The 23298-nt window shown below is 48.0% G+C and overlaps 1 protein-coding gene across 2 annotated transcripts in view; it reads left to right on the forward strand.

The window, feature by feature from the left end:
• PRKCE (protein kinase C epsilon) overlaps positions 1 to 23298 on the forward strand; it is a 462687-nt gene that overhangs the window by 269880 nt on the left and 169509 nt on the right. For both annotated transcript variants that reach the window (XM_045549528.1, XM_045549529.1), the window contains exons 3-6: positions 10972 to 11131; positions 13244 to 13278; positions 14592 to 14677; positions 18770 to 18899. In XM_045549528.1, coding sequence (XP_045405484.1) covers positions 10972 to 11131; positions 13244 to 13278; positions 14592 to 14677; positions 18770 to 18899 — 411 coding nt within the window. The remainder of the gene's footprint in view (positions 1 to 10971; positions 11132 to 13243; positions 13279 to 14591; positions 14678 to 18769; positions 18900 to 23298) is intronic.

Below are 23298 nucleotides of genomic sequence, written 5' to 3' on the forward strand. Positions count from 1 at the left end.
TTATTGCTTTTGACCTTCTCAGCCCTCTCTCCACGTGCAGAGTTTTTGGTCAGTCTCAGTGGAACACAAAACTTGTAAGAAGTTGTTCAATTGAAACATGTTTTTGAAGCACAAGGAAAAGACGTAAGTTTCGCAAGCTCTGTGGCCATTGCAGCTGTTTCTGTAGAAAGTCTAGGTGCTTGTTCACCTATGCGAAGCTTCCCAAGGAAGGTCCATCTCCCTAGGGCCTCCCCTAGAGACTAGGTAGGTCCAGGTTAAGGCAGGGAGGGTGGGAGGGAGGTGAGCTCACTTCTTGGTCAGTAGGAACCAAAGGACCAGGGAGATTGTATCACATAAAACAAATCCCTCTGCTTTCGGGGAAGGTGTGGGGTTCATTTAGTCAATTACCAGCCTGCACTTTGTGGCTTAATATCATTTTTACTACTTTACATCCTCTTTGTCTTTCTCCATCTCCTTTGTCTTACCCTTCTTTCCTTGCCTTTCACTTCCTGCTTTTATCTTCTGAGTCGCTGCAACTCTGCTTTTTTCCCGGGTAGTCTAGTAAGAAGAACCCACAGGTCAGCCTCCCAGGAAGCCTGCCAGGACTCCACATCTCTCTGGGAGAGGCCATGATTTTCCCTTTTAAATTTTAAGTTTAAAATTAGAAAAAGTTCAAAATTGCCTTAGGAAGGAGGAGTTGGGGTAAAACAGTGAATTAGAGTTCATTGTACTATTTCAGGAAATCGTGTGGGCACTCACTTGTGAGACGCTGTGTGGAGCCCAGGGGGAGGTGGCTGGGGCCCGGCGGGCAGCGAGAGGGCGTGATGTTCAGCTCTCTCCGCTTTACCTGTCACTGAACTCAGCCTGCCGCTGACTGGTGACATGGAATGGCTGCTACAAGCAGCCCTGGAAGGGTGCAGATTTTTCAATAAATAACCCCATAAGCTTTTTGGCTGCAGTGCCTGTGGCATTAAAAGGCTTGTTATGTATTTGAGGGGGGATGTCAAACTTGGCACTGACCCTGCCCCTTCGCCACGTCCACCAACTAGCACGTGGGGACAGAGACGGACACCCCGCTGAGACTTCTGGCGCTGCTGTCCCACAGTCATGTGTTACCATGGTATTTCAGAAACATGAATAATGAACAGAACCCGACCTCATAGAATATGAGCCCCATAGTGCTCAGGTACCCAGGAATTCAGTGATGGCTCGGTTTCCTGTGATTCATCCCAGGACATCACTGGCACCAGCAGGGACTCTGGCTGCACCCTTGGCTGGTGCCCCACTTGGCTGGTCTCCCAGGCTGCCCTTTGAGCTCTCAGCAGGTCTGCCTGCAGGGCTTTTGTGCTGTAGTTTCTTCCTGGAAGTAGTGACTTTTCCTGGGTGCCAGACCCATGCAGTACAGGTCCACCGTGACTCTGATACGTAACTTTGAATGGATACGGGGAGGGATGAACAAGGAAGAGGTGAATGAATGACGACAGACCAGGCGAGCGGACTTCCTGCTGCAGTGAAATTGCTGCCATGCGACGCTTCCCCATGTTGGATACGTGTGCTCAGCATTGGGAACCACGGGACGGTGGGACTGGGGGTGGCCCTCCCCTTTCTCCCCCTGCTCGGCAGTCGCCTTGTCTTGCCTATGTTTTCTCTAGCACTGTTCTCCCTACCCTATCCATGTCTGAGGTTTTCACATTTTTCCTCTACAAACTAACCACAGTTCTGTTTTCCTAACTAGACTGAGCATAAGTCTTGCCATGCCCACAGCAAAGATCATTCAGAAAGTAAAGAGGAAGAAAACGGTTTATATTAAATTTGAGATGCTAATCTTGACATGCCATCAGTTCTCTTCTGATTAGATTACACACAGAATAAAACATGCAGACACTCCCAGGCCTCTCCGCTCAGACGTCTCTGGGAAGACACAGCACAGAATAATCTCTCTGAGGGAATTAATTGCCATTTCCTCTTTCCTGTTTTGAACAGAAATTTTCTTTAACGTATTGTGAGAGGACAACACATAGAACATATTCTTTGTTGTCACATAAATATTTACTGAATATTTAAAGCTCACTGTCATGAAGCATTTATTTCACTTGAAAATATTACGTATTTTTTCTATGGAAAATAAAAGGCAATGCTCCTTTGATTTTTAGTACCTAGTTTTGTTTGTTTTCCTTCCATTGACCTTGCAATTTTTTTTTTAACCAATAAGTCCATAAAGTCAAGCCAGAGAATGATTGAAGGAGAATATTAATGAAACTCCCCAGATGTTGGGTGGGGAAGGTTCCATCTTCATTTCTGTCAGGAGCACCTACTAATCATAACCACTGTCCTCTGGAATATTGTGACAATTCCATGCTTTGTTAGTGGAGACCTTGCTATTAAGGACCAGATCCAGAATTTCTGAGAAGCAAAATTGAGGGAATGGCCACGGGTTAGCACTCTGTGGCCAAGAATAGTGTGGTCTATGCCCAGAACATCGCCTGAAACCTGGTATCCTCATAGTAAACATTTTTTAGGATGAATAGCTTATTATATACCCTTTCAGAAATTTTCATGTGTATTTTTGCTTATGTATGTTTGAGTATATGTATTCTTTTTCTCATATAAATACACACTATTTAGTTTCTTGGTGGACTTAGCCTATCTGTTAAACTGCTGCATTAAATTCCATTATGTGGGTGCGCTGTGATTTAATCGGCCCCCTGCAGCTTTCTCGTCTAAGTCTCTAGGGGAGAGCAGGGGCAGATGTGTGCAGAGGAGGGTGGCCAGCACCTGGGAGGAGAGTTCTCCACACACAGTGGGACCCAGGCTATTCCGCCATCTGTGGAAAGTATGGATGGACGGGCCAGGGTGGGAATTCCTGAACTGACATGTGCTGTTGGCTGCATGACCATCAACACAATAGACATTTGACCTCTGGGAGCCTTGGTTTCTTTGTAAGTCAAGAATAATAATACCTCATGGTATTAGAGGATGTACGTAAGGTGCTTACATGTTGTATAGGTGTGAAATAATATCTCATGTGTTCGTATTCATCCCTTGGATATAGAACAGTACCTCATATTTGTAATAATACTTCCCGTGTAGGCGATAGTACCTTGTGTGTGTGTGTCATAGTTCCCCATAGCCGAAAGGCTCTTAGAATGGTGTTCAGCACACGGCAGGGGCCCTGTGAGTGGTGGCTGTTGTTTTTTGGCTTCTGAATATCCAGGGTTTGCCAGTTATTTATACAAAAATACCAGGATGGTCGAATTGTTTTCTTTGTGTTGTGAAATTACCTTGAGGACTAGAATCTCTCTTTGCTTGGGTTGTAAGAGAAGCCTTTCTCAAACCAGTCAATGTCTTACTACTTTTCTCTAGAGCTAAGTCAGTGTTCCTTTGCCCAACCTGATCTTCCTGTCGGTTTTCCAAGTCTAAAGTTGGAGTCTATTTTCCTAAAGCCCCTGATGGATGGGGGGGGAAGTAACACTGACTCTGTTGTGGTAGCGAGTGAGTCACAGCTGGAGGCAGCTGGACTGCAGCAGGGTGGGGGCAGTGGGGGCGGCAGTGTAGGTTTTGCAGGGAGGAGGAGGATGCCGTTTCATTCTTCCCCAGAAAGGTGTTGTGTTGGCGCCAGGGCGGGAAGGAAAGAAGCAGAGGTTCTGGAAGTCAGTATTGGATGACTGAAGCCTTCAAGCGTAGTGGATCCAGCCTGGTTTTGGAAGGGTAAAGCCGGGGAGAGAACCTGAACCATGACTGTGTATGTCTGATCTCCTCAGGGGCAGTGGTGTGCTGGTAAATGGTTAACAGGCTCCCTGAGAAAGTCCCACTTTGTAACATATGTGGGTTTCCCTGTAAATACACCCGCTGTGGCCGTTGCAAGCTACCCCCATGCAGTCCCCAGATGTGGGCAGACATCATGCGAACTACAGGCTCTAGAGCGTGCTCTACACCCCACCGCCATGGCCACAGCAGGGGAAAATCTTTCCTTCAACGTATGCCAGAGGAAGTTCAGCAGATGCCATTGAACCCATCACTTTTTTGGCAGTAAAGTGTTGCTTTTCTGTCACTTCTGGTCCTTACCCTATAAGTCCTGGGGACCATCATGCAGTGTCCCAGGATGAAGGTGGATCTTGGAAGGTTCCCCTCCCCCATCCCACAGCAGACTAGATGAGGGGGAGGGGTGCTAGGCAGCCCTCCCTCTGCCCCTGAGGAGCATGGAGTGCACAGAAAAAACTTCACACAGCAAGGAAAAATCAAACAACCCCATTAAAAAGTGGGCAAAGGACATGAACAGAAACTTTTCAAAACATAGACTAATGGCCAAGAAACGTGAAAAAATGCCGAACATCTCTCATCATCAGGGAAATGCAAATCACAACCATAATGAGATATCACTTAACTCCAGTGAGAATGGCCTTTATCAAAAAGTCCCAAAACAAGAAATGTTGGCGTGAATGCAGAGAGACAGGAACACTCATACACTGGTGGTGGGACTGTAAACTAGTGCAACCTCTGTGGAAAGCATTATGGAGATACCTTAAACAGATACAGGTAGACCTACCATGTGATCCAGCAATCCCATTACTGGGCATCTACCCAAAAGAACAAAAGATACTCTATAAAAAAGACATCTGCACTCGAATGTTTATAGCAGCACAATTCACAATTGCAAAGATGTGGAAACAACCCAAGTGCCCATCAGTACACGAGTGGATTAATAAAATGTGGTATATGTATACCATGGAGTACTACTCAGCCACAAAAAACAATGGTGATATAGCACCTCTTGTATTATTCTGGATAGAGCTGGAGCCCATTCTACTAAGTGAAGTATCCCAAGAATGGAAAAACAAGCACCACATATGCTTACCATCAAATTGGTATTAATTGATCAACACTTAAGTGAACATATAGTAGTAATATTCACTGGGTGTCGGGGAGGTGGTGGGGGAGGAGGGGATGGGTATATTCACACCTAATGGGTGTGGTGCGCACTGTCTGGGGGATGGACAGGCTTGAAGCTCTGACTCAGGTGGGGCAAAGGCAATATATGTAAGCTAAACATTTGTACCCCCGTAATATGCTGAAATTAAAAAATAATTAAAAAAGACTTCACACAGGCCTTTGTCAGCCATCATTCCCAGGGTCAGGATTTAAGGGGCACCCAAAGTTTCAGTAATCAAGATAAATATTTTAATGCAGTTTAAAAAATCTAATTATTGAAATATCAAAATTTTACATAAAGATATATCAGGGTGACTTTTTTCCTTTTGCCTCAGACTCCAACATGGCTCTGCGCTGTTCCTACCAGCCTGGGGTTTGGGATGAGCCATTGTACTTCCCTCCCCTTGATAGAGAAGAAAAGAGGCCCAAAGAGAGTTAGTGACTTGTTCAAGGACATAAAGCAAGTTTGGGGAAAAGACAAAATTTGTCCAGTCTCCTGACACCTCATTCAACCACACGGGCAGAAACAGGGGGTCAAAAGAGGGGGGGCTCAGGAAAAAGGAAGACCCCACAGCCCACCTGCCTGTGGATAGACCCTGTGTGCCCTGAACACAAAGCTAAGGTGACTGTCCTTCAGTGAGGAACGGCAGTGGTGCCCAGAGGTGCCAATCATGCATATTGGCTATTGGTGAGTCTGGTCCGGGCAAGGTAGACCCTTGAGTTTGGCAGTCTTTGCTACACGTACCCTGGAAGGAAGTGTTGGCACCCAGGAAGTCATAAGTCTGGGTCTGTCTGAAATTGCCTGCTAGATATTCTTAAATTGAAAGTCACCCCAAGAATACTGAGGTTGAGGGTGCCCGTGATCTCATGTGAGGGCAGAGTTCAGTTCTGTCTACTCCCTTCTAGTGTAGGAAGAGAGGTGGCCAGTGAGGGAGATGACAGCAGGGCAGTGAAACCTGCAGTGACCACGCTGGCCAGAAGAGGAGGTGTGTGGTTTGGTGCCAGGGTCTGCCTCTCCCTGTGCCTCTGAGTGTTCTTCTGATCTAGACTGAAATCCTCCCCCAACCCCAAGGAAAAGGGCCAGGTGAGATTAGATAAACCGAGTAATTAGTGCAAGGTGCGGACTTTTTGCTGTTCTTGCCACCTGCCCAAAGCCTGTCATAGAGTCTTATGTGCATTGGGGCTGTAAAATATTCATTGATGTGAAAGCTTCCAGGAGTTTGAAGTTGATAGATTGATTGAATCAAGTAGAAAACGTGCCTGGAATGTTGTTGGAGGTTGGAGTTACCATGGATCTTGAAGCTGCTTCAGAGGGTATCTCTGCCTGGCTTTATGCCTTTGTGAATTCGTATTGTTGTATCTGAACAGCCAAGATCACCATTTCCACAGAAAGTTTTGCCAAAGTTATCCAGCTTTGTCTTGGCCATTCCCTGACTCAGGGTCGCCCCTTCTGCGGTGTGGCAGATGCAGCCATAAAATAAGGGATCTCCAAACAGCCAAGGGGTCCTCTGGGAGGTCAGCCGGCCTTGATGTTGCCTTGGAGGTCATAGCTAATGAACAGCCACGCCAGCCGAGCATAGCTGAGTGTGTCCGGTGACAGCAATGAGCATCCTTCAGAGGGGTCCAGAGGTGCTGTGGGACGGGTCTGGTACCAGTTCAGAACCACAGGCGACTGGGAAGCTGACCAAGTCTGTCTCGTGTCTCCTGCTCTCCCAGGCAGCTCCGGTGCCCCCCCTTCCTTTTTCTGCCAAGGAGACCCCGCTCCTGCAGCACAAGGGAGCCGCTCATCACCAAATGCTTTGGGCAGAGCAAAAGCATTAAAAAGTCATTAAAGTGCATTAGAGAACATTTTTTCAAATATCAAAATGCATAATCCCGTCATCCTAGGAGAGCATAAATCTCATGTTACCTGCGAACTGCAATTATGCTTTAAATAGGGTCACGTTATTGTGCATTCTGTTTTCACAGTATTGTGTCGCATTTCCTTATGTGTGTATGGTCTTTCCTCACCACTTTTAAATTGCTATAGGTGTGATATAATTCACTAGACCATTCTCCTAATGTTAGATAATCAAGTTATTTCTGTTTGGCTAATACAGATATGCAAAGGGAACATCTGTAAGTATAGCTTTGAGTTTCTGTTTAATTATTGACTTAAAGTTAATTCCTAAGGAATTGCCAAATCAAAGGATGTGAATCTCTTTGTGGTGGTTGCTGTGTATTGTAGTACCACTGAGAATGTTGTGTCAACTGGCATTGCCTCTAGTGTGAATGAATAATGAATAAATCGGTTTCATAGTAGCCTTGCCAATCACAGATAATACCATTTTAAAACAATTTTGTTGCTTTAACCAGGTATTAAATGGTATGTCAGTAGTATGTCACAACTGTTCTGCTTTGCATTTTTAAAATTCCTAATAAGAGTGTATATTTTGTATTTCTTCCATAAATTTTATGTTTATATAATTTAAACAGTTGTGTATAGGGATCTTGATGGAAATATTTGAATTTGTAGACACATAGAACTTTGGTCTTGCCGTTTAATCTGAAACTAATTGCAAGGAAACAATCAGATAAATTCAGATGGTGAAACAGTCCATAAAATGACATCCTGGACTCTCCATAATGTATCATAAACAGGAAAAGTAAAGGAAACTGTTCTAAAGTAAGGAGACAAAAGAGATATGGTAACTAAATGCAGTGCATAAGCTCTGGTTAGCTCCTGGATTAAAATTTAAAAAAAAAAAGCTGAAGGACATTGGGGATCAACTGGGGAGATTTAAATATGAACAACATGTTACATAATGTCATAGCATGTTGCATTTCTTGACTCTGATAGTGTGATCATGTAGGAGAATGTCTTTGTTCTTAAAAGATAAAGGCTGAAGTATTTAGGGGTGAAGTGTTACTATGTCTGCTACTTTCAAATGGTTCAATAAAACTATGTGTCTATTATATATAACACACTATTATAGATCAACATGTTATATAAATTATACGTATTTAATGTATAATATACATACATGCACATGTATACATATTCTGTCACCATACACACATGATGTATTCCCTCTACCATGAAGCCTGCGTTTTATTTTTATTTATTTTTGTAATATCCTTTAATATAAGATCTACCCTCTTGGCAGAATTTCAAGATACAGTACAGTATCGTTCACTATAGGCACCATGCTGCACAGTAGGTCTCTAGGAATTATTCATCTTGCTTAACGGAAACTCGGTACCCTTTGACACATACCTCCCTGAGTCCCTCTGTTAAGCCCCAGCACCCACCATTCTACACTCTGCTTCTATGAGTTCAGTGATTTTAGCTGCTTCTTCTAAGTGGTATCAGGTAGTATTTGTCCTCTGACTGGCTTATTTCACTTAGTATAATATCCTCGGAGGAAGGCATGTTATCCCAAATGGCAGGATTTCCTTTTTTATGGCTGAATGATATTCCATTATATACATATGCCCTATTTTCCTTATCCATTCATCTATAAGTGGGTATTTAGGTTGCTTCATGTCTTGGCTTTTGTGAATAATGCTGTAGTGAACATAGAAGTATAGATATGTCTTCAAGGTCCTGATTTTAATTCCTTTGGATATACATCCATCCAAAGGATTGCTGGATCATATGGTAGTTCTGTTATTAATTTCTGAGCCTCCATACTGCTTTCCATGATGGCTATAGAAGTTTGCATTCCCACCAACAGTGAACAAGAGTTCCCTTTTCCCCACACCCTTGCCAACACTTGTTGTCTTTTGGGTGTGTGTGGTTTTTTTTTGTTTTTTGGATAACAGTCATCTTGACAGATGTGAAGTGATATCTCAGTATAGTTTTGACTTGCATTTCTCTGATAATTAGTGATGTTGAATATCTTTTCACATACCTATTGGCCATTTGTATGCTGTCTTTAGAGAAATGTCTATTCAGTTCCTTTGCCTGTTTTTAAATTGGATTATTTGTCTTGTGCTATTGAATTGTGTAAGTTCCTTATGTATTTCGGGTATTAATCCTTAACAGGTATATGGTTTCTTCCATTATTTTATTAATAAAATATTTCCAATATTTCCTTCCATTCTGTAGGTTCCCTTTTCATTCTTCTCATTGTTTCCTTTGTTGTGCAGAAGTTTTTTAGTTTGTAGTCCAACTCGTTTATTTTTGCTTTTGTTGCCTGTCTTTTTTGTATCATGTCCAGGAAATCATCACCAAGATCAACGTCAAGAAGCTCTTCCCCTATGTTTTCCTCTAGGAGCTTTACGGTTTCTGGTCTTTATTTAAGTGTTTAATCCATTCCGAGTTGATTTTTATGCGTAGTATAAGGGTCCAATTTCATTCTTTTGCACATGCATATCCAGTTTTCCCAGCACCATTTATTAGAGAGACTGTCCTTTCCCCATTGTGTACTCCTGGCACCCTTATTGAAGATCCTTTGACTCTTTATGATTTGGAAGAATTGATGTTGTTAAAATGTCCATAGTTTCCAAAGAGCTCTACAAATTTAATGTAATTCCTATCAAAATCTCAAAGGCAAGTTTTTTACAGAAACAGAAAAAACAATCCTAAAAGTCTTATGGAACCACAAAAGACTGAATAGCCAAAGCAATTTTGAGCAAGAAGAGCAAAGCTGGAGGCATCACAGTTCTGGATTTCAAAATATATTACAAAGCTTCAGTAATCAAAACAGTGTGATACTGGCATAAAAACAGACATGTAGACCAATGGAATGCAATAGCCCAGAAATAAATCCATGCATGCTTGATAGCTGAGTTAATAGGAGTAGGTTACCTAATCTCTCTATTCCTCAGTTTGCACACCTGTAAAATGGGGTTAAAAGCAGTACCCTTCAAGTAGGGTGGTTGTGAGGATTCTGTGAGTTACTACATGTAGCGCACTTAGCATGGCACCTGCCACAGTGTGAGCCCACGATAAACCTTAGCCGTTATCATCATCTTAGCTCCGGCCGCCGTAACAAATTTCCAATGACTGGGTGGCTTAAACCATAGGCATTTACTTCTTATAGTTCTGGAGGCTGGAAGTCCAGGATCAGGGTGCTGGCATGGCTGGGTTCTGGTAAGGGCCCTCTTCCTGGCTTGTGAACCTTTCTGCTGTGTGTGGAGAGCTAGCTCAGTTGGGTCCCTTCCCCTTCATATAAGGACACTAACCCCATCATGGGGGCCCCACCCTCAGGGCCTCTTCTAAGCCTAATTACCTCCCAAAGCCCCACCTCCCAATACTATCACGTTGGGGGCTAGAGCTTCACACATGTGAATTCAGAGGGGGCGGGGGAAACACATTCAGACCATGACAATCATCATCGTTAGTCTTGCTATCAGCTATTAGTCCCGAGGTGGAGAGAAGGAAGAAATAAGGAAGGTCCTTTAGATTCCACTGGGATCTTAAAGCCCACAGTCGTGGCTCTTGAGCCTTCGGGAAACTCTCTGCTTTCACAGTGTTACGTTGCCCTTGCCTTTTCACCTCTGGAGAAAAGTTCTTGGTTGTCCCAGTCTGGGCAAGAGGGAGAAGGCAGAAGTCAGTTTTATAAGGCAGTGACTTCTCTGAGCCAGGGGGCTTGGGGTGTGGGGATTCGCTGCACTGGCTCCCCTCAGCCTCTGCGTGTGGCTGGCACTGCGACCCCCATCTACAGAGGAGGCTGCCCTCGGCTGCTCTGGGCAAAGAAATGCTATCTGTCCAGGGTCATTCTGCTCAGAAATTGCACTAAGATTTAAATCGTGAGGCTTTTCACCCCAGGCCCTTGAAACGTGCAGCAGGTGGGCAGGGTGGGGAAGGGGGCAGCCACCGTGGGAACAGAATTCGGACTGGGATGGCCTTCAAGGGTGCAGCTTGGATGCAGCAGGAACATGCGTGGTCCGGGTCTTCCTGCCCTGTGTGTGCTCACGCACTGCAGCCGAGCAGTGAGACTCCTCGGACCCCCGGATCCCTCCCCAGGGGAAGGCTGCCAGCCACCCACCCAAGGGTAAAGTCACGCCAGCAGGAGGTCCCCTGGAAGGTGCACTAACCTAGACTCTGTCGTCTCCTCTGCTCTTGTCCTTCCGCAGCCCCCAAAGACAATGAAGAGCGCGTGTTCCGGGAACGCATGCGGCCGAGGAAGCGGCAGGGGGCCGTCAGGCGCAGGGTCCACCAGGTCAATGGCCACAAGTTCATGGCCACCTATCTGCGGCAGCCCACCTACTGCTCCCACTGCAGAGATTTCATCTGGTAAGCCCCTCCCCTGTGAACCTCGAGTCACGGCTTCTCTACGGCAAGAAGCTAGGGATGGGGTAGGAGAGGTTACGAACTTCATGTAAAAAGTGTTTAACATGCTTTATTTCTTCTTTATCTGATTACAGAAGACTTTTCTAGGGGGCAGGCGCTAAGCGTGTGTTTGGTGCATGGGGTGGGGGAATAAATGGAAAGAAGAAATGATGGTTCTTAGTGACTTTATACCTAGAGTTATATATCAAATGAGTTAAGATTTTATTACCAATATTTGGGATTTTGTTTTGGAAAAAGAATCCTCATTTTGTAGACAAGCTGAATTATTTACAAATGAAATGATACACTGTCTCGGATTTATTTAAAACAATTCTGGAAGGAGGGAAGAGGGGGTAGGGGCCATGTATTGAAAATTGTTGGAGTTGGGTGTTGGGTACATGAGGATCTATTGTATATTTGTCACTCGACTTTTATACATTTGAAGCTTTTCATAATAAAGTTAAAAATATTCAATTGCCAATATGTGTAATACAAAGCAATTCTTAGCTATTCTAACAGTGCTTCTACTAGGATGTTGAAATTTCACAGGAGTGAGAGAACAGTGTTGGCTGGAGTAGTCAGGGAAGGCCTCCTGGAGGAGGTGGCATTTCTCCTTTCATGATTAGGATTTTGCTAGGCAGAGAGAGTAGATAGTAGGCCTTCTGGGAGGTAGAGAAGGATATGGAGCACTAGTCTTGGGGTTGGAGGAGGACTTTTAATGAACATCTGCCATATGCCAGGTTCTATCTTAGGCACTGGAAGTATCTAATTAAATTTTCCTGATATTCTACGAACTAGGAACCATTCTACTAACAACACCAAAGCTCAGAAATGAAAATGAGACTCGCCTGATGTCCTCTAGCTAGGAAGTGTCGAAGTGTCACGATTCCACCCCCAGTTAGCCTGACTCTAACGCTCACACTTGCCTTATGCTCCCCTAGCCTGTCTGGCAAGCTCTCTGAGCTTGGAGCTGACATAGAGGTTGCCCCCACACACAGATCCAACAGGAGAGGGCGAGTGAGGCCAGGTTTTAGTGTGAACCAGCCAGGGGACATTTGGATTGGGCTCTGAGTACCCCCTGGCCTCCTGAGGTATCTAGGAGTTTCTTGTCTTATCCTCATGGTGTTATAGAACGAGTCACCAAGGTGGGCATGAACATCTGAGATGACACGGCTCAGAGCAAACTCAGCCTGACTGAAGCAGAAATAATGCCCTATTCCAGCCATGGACACTTCTCATTCCCAGGGAAGACTTAGCCTTCTGACCTCCACGGTCCATATTTTGGTCATGAATTGAGTGATTGGTCTTACGTAGATCCAGGTCTCCTCTAAGCCCATGGCAAGCCTTGCTGAGCTCTAGGTTCCCTGGGGTGTAGGCGGAATGACTTCTGGTTCTTCCCCTGGGCTGGGAACTGCAGGGAGCTTCCTGACAAGACGGTGTTGGTACACTGAGGACAGGGTGAGGCCAGGCTGGTTTGATCTGTGTCCATGCTGCCGTTCAGCCTTGCCCTGGGGACCCTACTCTGGCCATGGAAGGGACTTCTAATGTTGGCCTCACCCAAAGGGTCAATTGGACCCTGAGTCCTGGCCAAAGACTGGCCCAGATCCCTTGGTGGTCTCTAGAACGCCCAGGGAGTACACGGGCCAGCCGCAGCACCCCTCCACAGCTGGAGGGCTAGAGAGCCCGCGGATCCCGTCCCAGTGCTGGGAGACAAGGAATGGCCATTCTATCCACGAGGAGGGGATGTTTGACTGGTCAAGGCCTGCTGAGAGCAAGCAGGGTCGTCGTGGCTTTCCAGAACACTGCTGACCCCGCTGGAGTGGCTGTCTGTACAGGAAACCAAGCTCTGACACTGGCCAAACCTTCACCCTCTCCAAGCGCCAGGGCTGCCCTCTTGTGGCCTTCTAGAAGGAGGCATTTTAAGGTGCCCTGCAAAGAGAAGTAAGATCGCACTCCTCCGTGGACTCCATGCACTTGGTGTGACGTGGGTGGTGGCCAGAATTGCATGGCTTTGCGTGTTTATTTTTTGACCTGGTAAAATTTTACTTTTTTAAAAGATTGTATTCTTCTTTTCAGGGGTGTCATAGGCAAGCAGGGATACCAATGTCAAGGTAAGAGGTATTTTCTGAACTAAATCTTTGGAGGCCCTCGGTTAGATACAGATCAGTAATGCTTGTGGGAAGCATGTGCTGGGCTTCATCACAGTTAGAGGCTCTCTACGGTTTGCGTGCATATGCTTCCTCTCAGAGTGGCGGGACCCTGCTCTCTTCGTCCCTGCCTGGCTGTTACTCCCACCTGCGTATATGGGAGTAAGTATACGGGAGGCACCTTGCAGGGGCTGCCCGTCTCCAGGGGTCCCTGTGGTCTCAGCAAGCCCCCAGTCCACCCAGCCTTTCAGTGCCAGTTGGAGCAGAGAGCACCTCCGTCTTTGCTGGTGAGACATCCTGCTTCCATTAGAGGCTGCCTGAAAGTCCTACCGTGTCCTGAGCCAGGCCGTGGACCCTCGCAGCTCCTTCCCCGGCTTGTTTAATTCCGAACGCTCCTTGCTGATCGCTTTTTTGTCTCTCATGTAGAATCATTAGCTCTTAAAAACTTAAAGCTCCCCTGAAGGTATTGAAGAGTATTTTGTTTTCCGGTTGATTGACTACACATGCAAGGTTAAGCTGTACAGAATTGGAGGGTGGAAATATGATGTGGTCATGTTGAGGTTTCTCTGCGGTTAGAGCAAGAATGTCAGTCCATCTGTTTGCCCAGCGCTGTTTAACTCGGGTCTTGCCCTTGGGGGAACTTGGGCAGGTTCTGTTGGAGGTTGCTGTGTCTCTCGGACGATGTGTGTACAAACAGATTACTTACCTCCTGGCCACCTATCACCCACACTGCCCCGTGACACTAGAGACAGAGCTCCAGGTCGCTCCTTGTAGACATTTTAAATGCAACAGGAACTTTGAAGTTTGGCATGTCAGGGCTCAACTGGATTAAAAAAACAAAAGCCTGAGAACTTTTGTGCTGCCTGCAGTTCTCCCTGTGTCACATCAGCCACCCTGGCATGACCCTGAGTGGAGCACAAGGCAACTGTACCTTCAGTAGACAGTGTTCCATGGAAAGGCTGGGAAGGAAGGAAGTTCCCTGACCGTGGCATATGGAAGTGAGAAAATTGATCAGTACCCCCTCAATTAGGGAAACCTGCCAATGCCTTTGCCTATAAATGTGTCATTTCTCTCCAGAGCATTTAAGAAATCCTCATGACTCTGGTGGCAGAGTGTTTTGAAATAATTGCATAACAGGCTTTAGGGGAGAGTGTCAAGGCTCAGTGACAGAAGGGGCATGGCTCCCCTTGTCCCTCCCCTGAGACTTGTTTGGGCCCTGGGACAGATACTCCCTTCTCCACATTGTCACTCAGCCGTCCCATCTTTGCTATTTGCAGTCTGCACCTGTGTGGTCCACAAGCGGTGTCACGAGCTCATAATCACCAAGTGCGCTGGATTAAAGAGACAGGAGGCTCCTGACCAGGTAAGTATTTGTGACATGAGAGCACTGGGCTTCCTCACTGCCAACCCCTCCCTTCACCGCCTGCTCTGTGGTCCCCGAGAAAACCACCTCTCTCTGAGACCCTGCCACTGTCTTCGTTGTGCTGATCAAAACCAAAGGGAGCTGTCCACGGTCTGCTGGCAGGAGGCGGAGTCTGTGGGATGAGCGCAGCTCCAAGCCAATCTCACCCCTGTGGACGTTACTATGCCAGGCGCAGTGTGATCCCAGAGCTCACGCCCACAAGGAAAACGTGAAATCTTTTATTTTGTTATCGGAACACTCAAGTGGCTAACTGATGTGTCACTGGCTCCACGCAGGTGATAAACAGTGAAAGAAATGACACACGAGCAGGAACCTTATCTTTAATGAGCTGATGGGGAAATGGAGTGGAATGAGCAAGTCCAGGGAGTACTTAGGAGGCAGAAATAACCGCGATAATAGCAGCCATTGGGCTCTTTCATGCCCTGATCTAAGCACTTTAACATATATTGTTTAATCCCATAACAACCTCAGTGTGGTAGATGTTAGATGTTACTGGCATTTTAAAATAGAAGCACAGAGAGGTCAAATTAACTTGCCCTAAATCACATGTCTAAGAGCCACGTTCAAACCTGGGTGGTCTGTCCCGGGGTCCTCACCCTTGACCGCTGCACTGTGTTGCCTCTTAATCTCAGGAACTATTGTCAGAGGGGGCTATTAAGGATGTTGTTGGGATGAGGAAGCAAGAAAATTCAGCTTGCTTTCTGCTAACTGAGTGGTTGGGAGAATGATGGTACCAGTGGTAGATTGAAAACCTTTTCGAGGAAGATGACAAGTGTGAACGTGGGTATAGGTGTTCTGTGTTCAGAACAGTTGGTTTCAATTCTAGGTGAAATAATACTGTATCAGCATAGGCTGTTAGAGTCGGGGATCAAAGAGAGGGGCCCTGGGTAGGTTTATAATCAGCTTGGTTTATGATGAGGAAGGTCTACAATTTGGCTTCCAACCAGAGTGACTTAATAATTCAACCAAATAGCATCTTGATATCAGGAATTTCCCATCATCCATCTCCTTTTACTTTCATACCATCTCTGTGAAGCAGCGAGGGACAGGCTTAGCCTGAGCCTGGAGTCCCCAAGTTGTTCACAGGCGTTCTCCTGTCACGCTGACAATTGCAAGTAGGCACTCATGTTTCCTGACTCCTGGTCTGGGCTCGTGGCCCCAAGTACACCGTTACCCTCATTGCTTTCCCAAGTAAGTGGAAAAAAGAGACGCTTGCTTGCTGTCTGCCTGCCTGCCTCCCTGTGGATGCTGCGGTGAACATTTATTGGGAATATCCTGTATGGCAGGCACTGTGCCGCGTCCCATGGGAACTAAGGAGTACAGGGGTCCTACCCTCAAGGGTCTCACAGGCCTCATCCCCTGTGAGCCTCTGCAGGTTTCTAAAGCTCTTCGCACTTCCTGGGAGGGCAAAGCCCCATCAGAGTCCATGCCATTCAGGTTAGAGAATTGAGATTGGAAATGCCAGAACCCAGCTTCCTCTGTGACCTAGTTCTTCTGACTGTCTTTCCTCGAATGTTGAGCAGTGAAAAGAAGTCTCCAGTGAGGTGTGTCCCCCAATTGGGCATGTATCCCAAGGGACAAATTGCCAGGGATTGAGGAAGGGAGGCTTTAGGTTTCCTAGCTGGGCAGGGTCGATGAACCTGTCCTAGTTCTCCCTGCCACCGTCTCATGCCTCCCAAGGCCAGTCTCCGTCAGTGGCAGCCGATCTGGCCGGCTGGGGCCACAGGCAAGCCGTCTGCTGGAGACCAAACTCGGAGTTCATTCTTTTGTGTAACCGCCTTTAGTGTGATACATGAGCACACACATATGTACACACATACCGCAAACACAGGGAGCCCTAAACGCCACGCTTCTGATACCTTCCTCCCTATCAAAGGTGCTCCCAGGACAGGCTCCTTAAATATTTTGCACCAAGAGCACATAGCTGGTGAGCTCCCCTGTCTTGTGTCTGTGTTAGCCGAGGACTCATACCCTTCCTGCACTTCCAGCTGTGATGACCAAGGAATGCTCTGTCTCCATTTGTCCCCTTCCTCTTTTCTCTTTTTTTTTTATCTCACAGTTCCGTCTTTCTGATCTCCCTGTGTTCTGAGTCTTGCTCACCCCTTTGGTTTTCTGTCTTCCCCAGCAGGAGCGCGTGTGTGCATTCCACCGGCGCCCGTTCAGTCTTTGGATTTGCTTCTCAGTCTGTCTGACTCCGTGGTGTGCTCTTGTGTGTGTCCTTCATCTCCTCCCACCGTTGTGACACCGTAGAGCTTTTAGTGGCCCCACCTGAGGGCCACACAGCACTCTCCACCCCCACGCTGAATCTCCCAGTCACCTGGGACCGCTTTCCTACCTTCCCACCTTTGTCATTCCTCTCTCTGGGGCTATTCCTGGGAGAGAGCAGGACTCTATTTTCAGAGATCTGTCGCGTCTTTGGGATTAGCAGGAACAGAGTGGCACAGTGATCTCAAACATCCTCAGCGCTGAGGCAGGCAGTTACAAAGCTGACATGTCTGTATTCACAAAAAGGCACACCCAAGCTATGTATCTAAGCGGGAGTGAGTATAATTTTTTTCAATAAATCCTGGAAATCCTGTACCCAGGCAAAACCCTAGTTGGTAGCCCATGCATCTACGGCAGGGATCAGGAAAATCTTAGTCCAGTGGAAGGACCAGCCATTCCTCAGCTCAGGCGATGGGGAGCGTGGTGTGAGGTCAGGGGACGCAGAGCACGTGGGCAGCCATTCCCCTGTGCTTGCCCTCGAGCCCGGGCCCCTGTCCGGCCTCCCCCCTCCTTGCTCCCCACAGGGGCCTTTCACTCACCAGGGGGCCAAGGCCCCACTGCCTTGTCGCATGCTGACCACTCCCTGACTCCCAGGGCAGCGAGAGCGACGTCCTTCCCTGCCCACAGGTGTCGCAGGTGCTGGTCTCCTGCCCGCTCAGAGGGGCCCGCTGGTGCGTGTGTTCCACTAGAGACACAGGCAGAGGGTAGCTCTGTGGAGGGGCAAAGACAGCCCAGGGAGGTGGCCCATGCTGAAGACCCCTTGCTTCTGTGGAGCACTTCACGTTTCCACCTCTTCCACCCCTGCCGTCCCACTGCCCCCACGGTCCTGTGACACGGCACTGGGGGCCAGCCTCATTTGCCAGATGAGAAATCCAAGGCCCCAAGAATTTGAGGAGCCTACCTGAGACCTCTGGTGGTTTGTGGCAGCCCCAGACCCACGGGTCCCACACCTGGACTCCTGTTCCCACCTCCCTCCCCTTCCATCTTGCCGCCTTCCCTGTATCCCTTTCAATACTCAGCAAGAGGCAGTGTCGTGGCTCAAAGCCTGGGCCCGACTGAGTCCACACTCGGGATGGAAGCCTGTCTTTGCCTCTCATCGGTTTATAGGCATGTTTCTCAATCCCACCGTGTTTCCTTCCCTCATTTGTGAACTCAGGGTAACCATGGGCCTGCCCCGTGGAGGCGTGGTGAGTTCTAACTGAGATAATGGTGCCTGGCATGTGATCAGCACTGACAAGTTAGCATCCTTAGTGTCACCACTCTGTATTTGGCTACATTTTTCCTAATTATTATTAGTCCTAATGGATGACCCACGATTTCCACGACTGTGCCGAGTTCACCTGCTGCTGTGCCCAGTCCTGTGCCCACCGCTGAGCTGCCAGAGGACCCTTTTCCTGTGCGGGGCTTCCACGCACAAAGCAGCATTGAAGCCACATGGTGACATCTCACGAGTAGCCCAAGTGTGAGGTGCACATCGAGGGCTGTGTGCTGAGATTGTTTAGAGGCCTGAAGCCCTGGTGTGGGGCGACTGAAGGGGGGAGCAGGCCTGGGGCTGGCAGCGTCCGACGGGGCACCAGGAGTGAAGGCCGGGCCAGGGTGGAGGCTCTCTTTGCCTTGACTCTCAGGGAAGCTTTCAGAGCCACGCTAGGGCCTGCCACCTACAGTGACATGTGCCGTCTGGGAGAGAAGTTCCCTAAGAGTCTGGTGACGAGCACTCCAGGGCAGAAAGGAGCTCGGCGGTGACCCTGTGTCTTGCCATTCCTGCAGGTGGGCTCCCAGCGGTTCAGCGTCAACATGCCCCACAAGTTCGGTATCCACAACTACAAGGTCCCCACCTTCTGCGACCACTGTGGGTCCTTGCTCTGGGGCCTCTTGCGGCAGGGTTTGCAGTGTAAAGGTAAGTTGCTCCCCGCCCCACCCTCAGGCCCTGCACCACCCCACCACCCCACTTCTCCTCTTCATAAAAATCCTTGTCTGTTCTTGTAGCCTGGGAAGTGAGTTGCAGATATGCACAAGGACTGAGCACGAGCCCTTGCTAAGCCCTCCTGAGCAACTCTGAGCATTTGTTGGGCTCTCTCAGCAGAGGCCGTCCAACACTCTGCAGTGGGAAACCCTCCCACCACCACCTCTTAGGATAATTAAGCTGGGGAGACAAGATGAGTCTACAAAAGTATAGAAATAATTTAAGAAAAGATACGTGGGAGCAGAGGGGAAGAAATATTTTTGAAGTTAGGCTGTGAAGTAAGTAATGGATATGAATTGGGCTTCTCTGTCACGATCCGTGGTTCAGAGCTTCCTCCTGGGAGGAGCGGTGCCAGAATGCTGTCACGTGAGGTATCTCACTGAGCCTTCACAGGCTGGGAGCACAGGCGATATTATCCTCATGTCCCTGGCCAGGAAATTGAGGCTCCGAGACGAAGTAACCACTCACGTCACACAGCTTGTTAGCAGAAGTCAGATTTGAACCTTGACTCCTGAATTTCAGTTTCTTCCTCTGTTCCCTGTTCTACCTGTGACCTGTCCACTCTGATAAGCGTGCTGAGTGGCACGGGAACAGCACGTAATGTGGGAGGTGTGAACATGTTTTGGGGGTCTGGGGAATGTCCAGCTTTATAAGCTGGCTCAGCCTGCTCACAGGTTTGGACAGCCGTGAACTATTGAGCAGCAATATTGCATGGGTATTATTTTAAAATAGTGTTTTCTTTATACTAAATGTATTAAGAAATTCCTGTTGTGGAAAAATGGGTAATATATAAGAAAATAAACTGAAGACGTAAAAAATTGGTCATCGAAGGGATCCCAGTGAGAAATTCTGAGAATGAGAAATAAGGTGATGACTGTAATGGGAGGAGGAGGAATTTACTGGACAAAGTGACCAAATCCAACTGGGAGGATAGTGACACCAGTCATTGAGATGGGAATACAACTGGGAGCACAGGGTTGGAGGCGGAGGTGGTGGCATTGAGTTGGGGACGTGTTCACCTGAGGTGACCGTGGGACGTGTACATGGAGCTGTCCAACTGTTGAGCATTCTCACTGACACTTGGGGGAGAAGACTCTCTAGCCTGAGCATTTTGATTTGGGATTTGTCGATATCTAAGTAGTTAAAGCTATAAAATAGATGTCACTCTCCAGGGTTAAGTACCCTGAATTTGAAGAGAGAAAACCTTGGGGGCTGTGTAGGAAGGGAGAGGTCACCAGCATCCAAGGATGGGCCTGCCAGGACAGTGGGAGGGAAAGACCTCACAGGTAGGAGGAGGAGCAGCAGAGAATGGCACCATGGAAGCCAAAATTGCACAGAGTCTTAAAACTTAAAAAGTGGTGAGTGGTACTAACTGCTCCCAAGAAGTTATTTAAGACAAGACATGAAATGTGGGGTTGGATTTAACAACCAGGAGCTCACTAGTGACCTCGGCAGGAGCCATCTTAGTGGGACAGGGGGATGGAAGCCCAAGCGCATAGGCTGAAGTGAGAATGGAGGGGGAAGTACTTTCAGAATGTATTAGTCAGTCAGGAAAAAGACAGTGAAAAAGGAGAGATGATTGAGCCAGGAGGGAGGAGGGGACGCGGTGGGCCTTGGGAATTAGGATGGATATCCCTCCCCCAATGGAGGGAGAGCCTGAGGCCCAGGCCTGGTGCAGATGGCTTTCTGTGTCCAGGACAGTAATCCGGGAGGAGGGGAGTGGGCAAAATGATCACTTAAGTTTCTAACCTGCTGAGGGTGTTGTACGACAATTTCCCTTATTTTCTGAAACAGGAGGGTCTTATGAGGTTGAAGGAGGATTGGGGGTGAAGAAGGCACAAGAAGGGTGGCAAAGGTTGGAAATTGCTGCTGTGGGGAGTGAAGACGGGGTCCTGACCCTGGACGTGAGGACATGCCAGCTGTCGACACAGCCTCTGCCCCATGTGGGCTTCCAGCCTCTCTGGAGGTGGGAGGGGAGGCCATTCTGTCCTCCCTTTGGAGTATTCCTTCTAACGCTTTCTAGACCCTGAACACTACAGGGTGTGCCTGAAATGGTTCAGGAGAGAGGAAAACCATGGGAGAGGACAAAAGAAAGGGAGCGGGAATCTCGAATGTTCTTGGCAGAGGAGTGATGCATTTTGGGAAAGGTGCGTGTAGTTACTGGGAAGCAGAGCCTGCTCTTGGTAGGACTCTGACAAGGCGATATCTGGTTTTTAGCAAGTGTATTAATTATTGATGTATCTAGGGAATCTAAATGAAGATACCGTCATCTCATAAATATTGATCCTTTAAGAAAGCAGCCCAGATCTTGCTGCTGGGGCTGAGTATCCCTGGATGACCCCGAAGAAAACAGGGCCTAGGGTCAGTGTATTCAGCCCTCACTGGGCAGGAAATGCTGTTTCTCCTGTTCGAGGAAAGAAAGGGGAGAATGAGGATGCCTGGAGCAAGGATATCTGTGCACGGGAGCCCAGGAGCCGGGAGGAGAGTCAGCCACACACAGGCTTGGAAGGCGAAGACTGTTCAGAATGCAGGTCCCCAGCAACAGTCCACAGACCTTCCCTCTTCTGTCCCTCTGATGGTGTGACTTGGCCATTTCCCCCCTGCTGCTATCCTCCTGTGGCTTCTCTCTGTCTTAATTAAAGGACTTAATTTTTAGAGCAATTTTAGGTTCACAGCAGCAAAGTTTAATGGAAAGTACAGAGAATTCCCGTGTACCACCCTCCACACATAGGGCCTCCGCCCCACCAACATCCCCGCCAGAGCGGCACATCTGTTACAGTCGATGAACCTGCATCGACACATCGTCATCACCCAAAGTCCATAGTTGACCCTGGGGTTCACTCTCAGTGCTGCACGGTCTGTGGGTTTGGACAGATATGCAGTGACATGTATCCGACATTATGGTATCATACCGAGTAGTTTGTCCTGACAACCTTCTGTTTCTATGTGCGTCTTTGGAGCCTTTTCCTATAAGTCTTTTGGGCCCTGCAGACTTCTTGCCCTACAATTTTGCTATGGGGCCTTTCAGGCCTTTTTATATATACATTTGCTGCATGCATAGTTATACACACGCTGCGTTAATGTCTTTTGCTGCATATCGGATTATCCTAAAACTTGTATAAAACAACCAATATTTTCTCAGGGTTTCTGTGGGAAGAAATCTGGAGAGGGGTTGTGGCTAGAAGAGGCTGGCATGGGCCAAGGGGCTGCTTATGCCCAGTTCTAAGCCTGGCTCTGCAGCTATGGTTACTAAGAGAAAGAAATCAGGACTTGGTGACCTGCACGGGCCCCTCAGCAAGGCCCGGTGGAGCTGGTCCTGTGCCTGGCCGGGGCTGGTGCTCTTACTAGACCACACCGGCGGGTCCTCCGGGGCCGGAGGTCGGCCTGCTGGTCTGTGGCTTCAGCTTTGTTGCTGTTCCCGCTCCTGGAATAGGTTCTAATATTTGCGGCAGAACAGGTTTCTCAAGAGCTGGGTCTATAAGGAGGGATCCATGAAATTGTCCTGGTCACTCTCCTTTCAGCCTAAAATTGTCCAAAGCACACAGGTTCAAGAATGCATTGTGTATATGCTTTTCTGGGGACTGTCCCTGTAGGAGCTGGGTAGAGGCAGTGTCATTACTTCTGTTTTGCTGGCGAGAGTGGGTGTGCACAAGGGCATACGACAGGGAAGTGGGGGGGGGAGGCTGCCTGCATCCTCGGGGGAGGGGGTCCTTCCCCTGCTCACGGCTGTGGGTTCCAGACCCACGGAGGATGCTCACACAGTTGTTGGGTGGCTCAGTTCCTTAACCAAGGGCAGAAAAACAGTGGCACTAAGCAAACATGTAAAATATTTCCTTTCTTTTGTTTTATGATTCAAGTGCCTGCCGTGTGACACTCTCTCCACACTCATTCGTGGATCCGCCTGAACACTTCAAGCATCGCTACACAGTCCAGAGATTAGCTTCCGAGTTCCAGTGTTAGCGTAGTTGGCCTCTGGGGCAGCTGGATCCTTTTCATTCTCCACTTTAACAGTGTCACCACCTCCAGCCTCGTGTTCACCTGCACGATGAGCCTCTCTGAGGCCCTTTTCCACCTCTGTTTTATTTTTCCATTGACACACGGAGTCATGTTCCCCTGGAGGGAAAGATGCCCAATCCCTTCCGATTGCTTTTTCTTTCCCTAAAGAAGATCTGGGGTTCTCACCTGCCCCATGGCCTGCCCTCCACACTCACCCTGAAGTCGTCAGACACCGAGGGAAATTTCACAGGAAAGCCAGACCTGCTTACAGAGCTTGCAGTCTGCCCTGCAGGAACCTACGGGAGCCCTGTTTCTTTCTCATCCCCATCTGGGCTGG

This window comes from Lemur catta, chromosome 4, assembly GCF_020740605.2.
Source record: "Lemur catta isolate mLemCat1 chromosome 4, mLemCat1.pri, whole genome shotgun sequence".
In the NCBI taxonomy this organism is placed as follows: domain Eukaryota; kingdom Metazoa; phylum Chordata; class Mammalia; order Primates; family Lemuridae; genus Lemur; species Lemur catta.